General features: G+C 48.6%; 1 protein-coding gene across 1 annotated transcript in view; it reads right to left on the bottom strand.

Annotated features, from left to right (window-relative positions):
* FANCA (FA complementation group A) overlaps positions 1-7861 on the bottom strand; it is a gene marked incomplete at both ends in the record, with an annotated part of 32546 nt that extends 24685 nt beyond the window's left edge. Inside the window, 9 exons of the mRNA XM_082289805.1 lie at positions 1677-1710; positions 2151-2233; positions 2850-2965; positions 3991-4064; positions 5737-5832; positions 6135-6277; positions 6434-6506; positions 7375-7484; positions 7822-7861. Coding sequence (XP_082145931.1) covers positions 1677-1710; positions 2151-2233; positions 2850-2965; positions 3991-4064; positions 5737-5832; positions 6135-6277; positions 6434-6506; positions 7375-7484; positions 7822-7861 — 769 coding nt within the window. The remainder of the gene's footprint in view (positions 1-1676; positions 1711-2150; positions 2234-2849; positions 2966-3990; positions 4065-5736; positions 5833-6134; positions 6278-6433; positions 6507-7374; positions 7485-7821) is intronic.
* Positions 7862-8468: the final 607 nt, after the last annotated feature.

The raw sequence follows: 8468 nt of genomic DNA on the forward strand, positions 1-8468 counted from the left end.
TGAAAACCCTCCTCTTTCAACTGCTAAAGGAGCTTGGTTTGTGTACTAAAATCATCTAGTTAAGAAAAAAAAAAAAACGTAAAAAAACCCATTTACTGAGCAGGGGCAGCAAACCGGAGTCCCTCATGTGCCACCACAGCATCAGGATGTAACACTCTGCTCTCCTGCTGAGGAATACTTTAAGGTTAAGTAGGGGAGAATAAAGCAAAGGAGATAAACTCAGCTTATCTTCAGGCACAGCAGTTCAACACTGCCAGATCATTACAGTGAACACACTGCTCCCATGCTACTCCCAGCCTGTCCTTCTCCTCCTGTGAAGGTCTTCAGTAACAGGGAATTCTTTTACATTAAAAATCCTAATGTTCTCCAAAGATTAATGAAGTGAGACCCCTCAAAGGTGACCCAGAAGTATGGACTAATAAAATATCTTATATAAACCTCGTGTAATGCATTTTTGCAGGCAGGCAGACTGCGAGTGTGGCAGTGCAGGCTGCGCAAATGGGAAGGGCAAATGAAGAGCAGGATGCAGACTACTGTCTGCCTGCCAACAGCATGTTCCTCCTCCTCCAAAATCCCTGCTCCTCTGTTGAGAAGGGTTGCTTTTCAACTGTAAAAGGGCCACCTGAGACGGGATTCATACATATTAAACAATAAAACACTTCTCTTGCAGCTTTCCCTTTCCAGAAGAACTCACAAGGTCTGTGAGGCATCTCTGCGTACAGACAGTGCTCCCTGCGAGACCTGGGGCAAGGGATGGGGCTGGCAGTGCCCACACGGATGGAGGGGAGGTGGCATGTCCTGGGATGGGGTCACCTTACAGCAGAGAAAAAGCAGCAGCCTCTGCAGCAGCGCAGAGCAGGAAACGTGCCAGCAAGGAAAGCGGGGAAGCGCTGTCACTAAGGAGACAGGAGTGACAGCAGCTGCACAGTCAGGTGACACCAGCCAGGGGTGTGGGACACGGGAGGGGTGTAAGGAACGTGACAACAGCAGGTACAGCATCTCCCCGTGAGGATCAGCTGTGACACAGGACAAAAATAACCCCCCTGTGTGTGTGTGTTTAGTCCTTCTGCGCCAGGATTTGCTGGTAAACCAGGCACTGCTGCGTTGAGCCCTCAGCAGCGGCACCAGGGCAGCTCAGGCCAAGGCAGGCACGTTGCAGTTCACAAACACTGGTGTTTAAAGACTGCACACCTACATTAGATGTCTTTGCTCAGCACCAAAATAGGGTTTTCAGAAAACATTAGCCTGCAAATCCAAGCGGTGAGTCAGCAAAAGCACTCATAACGCTGTAAACTCAAAGTTTAATTTACTAGGCAGAAAAAAATAAATCTAAGCAGCAAAACTGACCCTGGCCTAACCTCTGTGCTCCACCTGCTTCCAAGCAAACCTGTTAAAAAACAGGAAATCAGATCAGGTATCTATATGATGTTACAGGTGGGAGTAGAAAAAAGAAAGTAGCATAAAAGGCAAGAAATTACTGCAGTGTCTGCAGACACTTTAGGAGAAAGACAGGGAAAGCAGAGGCAAATAAAATCAGTGACATAAATATTATGCACAACAGCACAGACAGAGCAGCCAGGCAAAGGATTTCTCCTTAGGGATTCAGCAGTGAGCAAGGAATAGAAGTCTTGGAAACAGCAGTGGCTGCACAAAGCTGGGATCACAGCAATACTTACATGCCAGCATTCTCTGTAAAACAGCACGGCAGATCTGTTCAAAATTGACAAATTAAGGGATTTAGAGTTTTAAAGAGCTGCAGTTCAGTGCAGACAAAGCAAATTGACTCAAAGAAAGAGTTTTGTCCCTCTTAAAGCTTCACTTTTACCTCAGGCTCTGCAGTAGAGCAGGTAAAATAGACAGGAGGGCAGCATTTTCCAACCTCACCAGCATTCCATGTCTCATATTCAAATGGAACACCCAAGCAATCCAGGTGAAAGGAAGTTTAAAAACCCCTTGATGTGCCACCTTGGAGCAATTCTCCATACAAAAAGTCTCACTCCTGGTTCCACCATTTCCCCCACTCCAGCACCTGTACCACCACCTCTCCTTGCTGCTCCAAGCTCTGGATTATTTGTACTCAGCAAGAGCCAGAGATGAATGGAATTCCTTTATTAAAGCACAATTTGTAACCAGGTTCATTTTGTCCTTACGTAGGCAACCTTCTGGAATTCCACCTTCCTTCCCAGCTCCGAAGCCTGCTCAAAGCCATTCTGAAGAAACACGATGGCAAAGTCTGCAAATCAGGAAGGAATCAGTGTTCCAGCATCCCCCTTGCACACAGGTCACCTGCTCCTTCCCCTCCCACCTGTCCCAACAGTCTCTGAAAAGCCTCCACTCAGCAGGAGTCATTTACTGTCTTGGAGTAAAATTACTCCCAGGAAAAAGAATCCAGAACTTCAAGGGTTATAAAGTCTAAAGAATTTGCAGCTATGCTCCACAACCTCAGCAGAACTCAGAGGGGCTGTACTTGACCAGCTGCACTGGTCCACAGTCGGTGACTGCAGGGATTTTTGCCTAAATAAACTAAGAAAATAAACAATAGAAATTGATAGGGAGGAAATGGAACCATGAAATATTTCTGGCCCAAAATCTCTCAGACTTTGCAGAGTGTCACAGTGCCAGCGTATCCCCACTGAACCACGTCCCCCACAACTACAATTTCCTGAGTTACCGTAACTCCAAGGGATGGAAAAATTCGAATCAATTATTTTTTAAAGGGAGAAAATTTGCTAAATTTGCCAAATACATAAAAAATATATTCCCCAGAGAAATGAGGTAAGGAAACCCAAAGTGAGGCCGGTGTTGTTACACCTCTGACGTTCTGCCCTGCACCCAGCCCAGGGCCTTGCCTGAGAGAAGTCGCTGTGCCAGCTCTGTGTCCCCACAGGGCATGTCCCCAGCCTGCTCACAGAGGCCACAGAGGCTGCTGCAGAGCCACTCCACTGCTGCTGGGCCTGCTGGGCTCCTGGAACACACAAAAGCACCTTCAGTACAATGCCTCCTGCTTTCCATAAGGCTTGGCTGTCTCCACCACCATCCTCTGGGCCCAGGGAAGAGCCACCTGTGCACTCTGCCCTAAATGTGCCACTTCATTTATTTAACTTGGATCAGCACGTTTGCTTTACAAACAGTTGCTTTTTATATTATTTGCTTTATAAAAAGATCCCACAACACACGCATGCAAAGGAAAAAATGTGTGTGAAATTGTGCATCCAAGTATTTCCTCATCTCTGACATGAAAATGTTTCCATTGAGAAACCTCTGCTAGAAGAATTTCAGTTCCAATTTCTAAGACACTTGGGTAAAAATGCTTCAAAAAATAAATTAAATTCTTAATCTATGCCCTTGGTTCCCTTAAATTGGAAGCACAGTGGGCACCGAAGGCTTTCATTGTGAACAGACAAGTAAACCAGCATCAAAAGCCTAAAAGATCACTGGGACACTATTTTGACACAATAAGGAGACAACCTGAACTTCACAAATGGGCGAGTTGTTAGCTCTGTATCATGCAATAATGGAATGGTTTGGGTTGGAAGGGACCTTAATGTTCATCTTGTCTCACTCCCTGCATGGGCAGGGACACCTTTCACTATACCAGGTTGCTCCAAGCCCCGTCCAACCCGGCCTTGGACACTCGTTGGGGGACAAAAACCAAAAACTAAAATTCTTAGACTAACTATTCTCTGGAGATTAACTCTGCCAGACCAAAAAATGTAAGATTTTGTGAAGATGGAAGCACCCAGCCTCTGCAGAGCAAGATTTCTTCTCGAGTCCAGCTGCTGGACACCGAGGAGCCACCGCACCTAAACTGAGCTAATTACCCCAGAGTAACCCCCCAAACCCACAGCAGCTCCTTAACCCTGCTAATCTGATCCCTTGCCAGCACCTGACTATATCCTCAGTCCAGAATACTCATGACTAATCCCTGATTATATTCCAATAGGCTTTAGGAGATTAGCTACATCTGCAAACCCACAGAGCCCCGCTCACCTCTCCAGCAGCTCTGCCAGGCCAGCGATGCCACTGCTGTGCAGGTGCCACACGGCCTCCAGCACCAGGGGCTCCTAAGGAGATGCCACCATTAGGTCACAGGCTGCACTGTGCAGTTAACATTTGGCTATTGCAAATGGTACATGAAAAGTAAAGCTGAATTCTGTTTATTCCAACTATCCAGAAGCTGTTAAAATTTTTAAATTGACCGGACAGGAAATACCTGGTGATGAAAGATTGTATTTCCTACAAGTTTTGGGTGGTTTAGGGTTGTAGATGCATCATCATTTTAAATTTTCATGGACAAGTAATGAATATATCCACCTTTTCCCTCTGGAATAACGCTGATTCTGCAGATTCAAAGGAGCAGGGATATCCCAGGAAGCAGGTAACACAACTGAGTTTCAGGTCGTGTTAATTCAGATCCAGATCCAGATTAGAGAATTGTCCTTTAGTCTATTAACTGTTTATTATGTTCTCTGTGGAACAAGGCTGCCACTCTCAAGTCCATATCCCAATAGAGCTGGGATTGCAGGAGACTACAGGAAGAGGCACTGCAATCATCCAGGCAGAAAGGCTGATGGACACAAAGGAAAAATGAACAACCTTTGGCAAAAATGTGCACCAGGCATCGCTCCTGTGTGGATCAAATTGCTGCCCTGTAACATCCCTTCCAGCTCCTGCCCAGAACAGCATGCCCCAGAGAGTCCTGAGCCAGCAAAACAGCACTGCAGGGTGCACCTGGCAGGGGAAAGGTGCAGCAGCAGCTTCTGATCGTTCCAGGCAGAACCAACACCTTCACGAAACCTTCCCACCTTGGGAAGGAAGGGGCATTTGGGAGCCTCGGGCACAGGGGAAAGTCAAAGCCCCAGGAGCTTCCTGTGGTGACCAGCAGCTGCCTCATACCCTGACCCCAAACTCGCCCACATACTTTGTCTTCACAACCTAATTCTTACTGTAACGCCCTCAGTTACAGAGTTATCTCTCATTTATCCCCATGTCTGCCCCAGGACCAGGAGATCTTAATCAGCCTGTGAAACACAAAGGTTCTATTTTCAGCTCAGGAGCGGATATTTGAGACTAGAGCAAGGCCCTTTATCCGGGTAGATCAGCCTTCTCCTCCTTTCCCATGAGAGCAGCGAGGAATCAGACCTGCCCCACTCATAAAAAGCCCTTAACTCCACTCACAGCACCACTTGTCTCCACAAAACACACCCAAATGAAATCAAGACATCCCGTTTGTGAGGCAGCACAAGCTGTTATCTGCTATCTGGTTTCTTTCTCTGTGACCTCACTTTGTCTTATCGTCCTTCCCAGGTAAACAAAGAGGAGAACCAGGATGCCAAAGACACTTGGAATATTGCTGGCAAAGCACATGAAGGGCTCTGGGACTGTGCCACCCCACAGTCAGCTGGGAGTTCCTGCACTGGACCTGGAGAGCACCCCAAAACCAGCACTTGATCACCAAGGTGCTGTCAATATCCTTTTGTGGCAGTTCCCAATAATTCAAATAACTCCAAACCTCAGCTGAGTTGAAAAAGCAAATCCCACTGCAGAAACAAGGAAATTGCCACTGAACTTGCTCTAAAATAAACAAAATAACCAAGAACCCCCACCATTTATAATCCAGCTCATGCTTTTGGAAGGTCAGGAAGACCAGTCATTCTCAGGAATTCAGAGATGCCACATCCCGTGGATGAAATCTCATGGCCTGTAACACCACAATGTTTCTCCATGAGTTCTCACCTTCATTTTCCACATTTCCTGGCAGAAGAGGGAGCGACAGAACATGTTGTTTGCCAGCAAATCCTTCACAGTCTGAAGCAAGCAGGACAACCTCTTCTGGCATCACCCCAGAAATGAAGAAGAAATAATTCCCTTTGTGAATAACACATTATCAGAAAAACAATTTGTTGCTTTGCCCTGTTTGCTGCTTTTTAAAGGGTCAAATGGTGGAGAGAATTCAGGGGAAAGGCCTAAACTTCTCTTCTTATATATCTTGTACTTCTGCAAGCAAATCAAACACCGCAGTGAATAATTGCCCGCTCGTGTTTGGGGCTTTATCTGAGCAGATAAACTGGGCTTAAAGTCAAACCTAACAGTGCTGTTTTGTTGATAAATTAAAGATAAAGCTTTCCCCTTACTCTCTGATCAGAATTCAGCAGTGGGACTCGTGAGGGGCTGGCAGAACCCTGGCAGATCCGCTCCACGTTGGCAACAGCATTTTTGGCTGCCAAGGTTGCTGTGGGCACACCCAGTTTTGAGGCCTGTTCCTGCAGAACAGAGACTAAACAAAAGAGCAAAGCAGAAAACTGTCATCACCAGGTAAGTAAGAAACAAGACCAGAACAATGAAAAGAAAGTAAGACTAGGGTTGCATTTAAAGGTAAAAATTCAGTGTTGAGGAAGAGTTCTTCCCCACATCTGGCCTGGGAGATGCTCACCTATAAATGACTCTGGTGACACTCCCCGGTGCTCAGCCCCATCCTGCACATCTGGCTTGGCTGAATCTCCCACCTGGAGAGCAAATAAAACCATAAAACTCTTAGATGTCTGACACACACATTTACAAACCTACCCCTGTAGTGAAGTGAAATTAACACACAGCTCCCACATGGGAAGGGAAAAGCAGAGATTTCATGGCACCCTACAAGAGATGTATGTTTAGCTATTGTCAGTTTATGCAGAAAGAAGGAGATACAGGTCGAAGTTCCTCATCCCCAGGGACCAAACAGCTCAGCAGCAGCACCAGGAGCAGAATTTCTATAATCTCTATCTTTCAAGTCCTTTCTGTGAAGCCACGTGGCCATAAATATTTGATGAAACATGTCCAAATGTTGGATTATTTTCTAGTTAAATCCCCTTTTTCTTTTTATAAAAGGAAATATTCTCTAGAGAAAGAAAGATCCTGAACTATGGGAGATATTTGCATTATCTGTTGAAGCTGTAAAATCAGTGTGTGAGGAGAGGGAGAACGTGGCCAAATCACAACAGTGGCTCAAGACAAGCTTGTCACGAAGACAGTCATGTCAGTCTGAAGTGGTTGGCAATTCAGAGAAAAGCCAAGTCTCTCCTGATTTGTTTTCCCTACATTCACAAGAAGCCAGTTCTGACTCAAAGGAAAATGTACTGGATTTCCCTTTGTCCCAAATCCAAACCACGCTTAACCATTTTTAGTCTGTAAAAGTAAAACATTGATAAAAAAGGGAATAACACAATCTCATTTCTCCAACACAAACCTTTCAATTTCATCTTATTCCTACAGCGTTGGTTTTTCTTTCCACGTATCATGGAAAGCTCCGTTCCTGGGACATTGACTCCAGCACTGGCACCCACCTCCAGCTGGGATCTCCCACTATGCCACCCTGAACTGTCCCGTTCCTACCTCCAGGAGGAGGTCACTCAGGTTCTGGTGGTGTTCCAGCAGCCGCAGAGCCGCTTCCTGGAGCTCCGCTTCGCTCCCAAAGGGGCTTTTCCGCTTCCTGGCTCTCCCTGCTGAGAAGTTTGGGTTTATGACCAGCGTGTTCCCAGGGCACCCCGAGATCACCGCCCGCTCCCTGCTGCTGGTGGTGGACGAGGGCAGAGCGGGGATGCGAAGAAAACAGTCTGGGGACATGAGGGCAGATGGCGTGTACCAGGGCTCGGGGGCCTTGAGGAAGGCAAAGCGGGGCGGATGGAGCGGGACAGGGGGGCAGAGAGATGTGTGTGCAGGTAGACAGAAGGGGTGTATGAGGGCAGAGAGGAGACATTCACGCCCCCCGTCCCCTCCGCGCTCTCCGCGGGGAGCGCCCGGCGCGGAGTTCGCCCCGGGGCCGCCTCAGCCCGCACGTACCAAGCAGGTCCCGCCAGCTCCTCCCGCCCGCGCCCGCCATCGCGGGCCCGCCGCTTCCCGCCACGCCAGCCCGCGCCGCCATTGGCTCCCGCCGGCCGAGCCCGCCTTGCCCATTGGCTGGAACGGACCAGCGGCCGCGCTCGCGCCCCCCCGCCGCCTCTGCCCATTGGTTGGAAGCGCGGCGTGGTCCCGCCCCTCCGCCGCCCTCTTGGTAGTGGCGGAGGTGGGAGCTGCCATGTTGGGAAGGGCGGCGGGAGCGGCGGGGCAGCGCGGCCGTGTCGGGAGGGGGACACGGAGGGATGTGGGACAACACGGGGGGTCGGGCACCGTGAGGGGACCCGCTCCGCACGGGCTGTGAGCTGCAGAGTGTGGGGGACAGGGTGGGGGACTCCAATCCTGTCGGTTCTGAGCGGTGAGGATGCTGCTGACCCTGATCCCACCCAGGGAAGGGGACAAGAGCGGTTGGAAATCCCAAAGGGAAAAATCACCAGCATTGCTGGGAGAATAAATCATGGAATGACAGAATGGTTTGGATTGGAAGAAAATGGTTTGTGCTGGAAGGGATCTCAAAGCCGATCCAGTTCCACCCCTGCCATGGGCAGGGACACCTCCCACTGTCCCAGGCTGCTCCAAGCCCCAATGTCCAG

This window comes from Coloeus monedula (genome assembly GCF_965178545.1).
Source record: "Coloeus monedula genome assembly, chromosome: 13".
In the NCBI taxonomy this organism is placed as follows: Eukaryota; Metazoa; Chordata; class Aves; order Passeriformes; family Corvidae; genus Coloeus; species Coloeus monedula.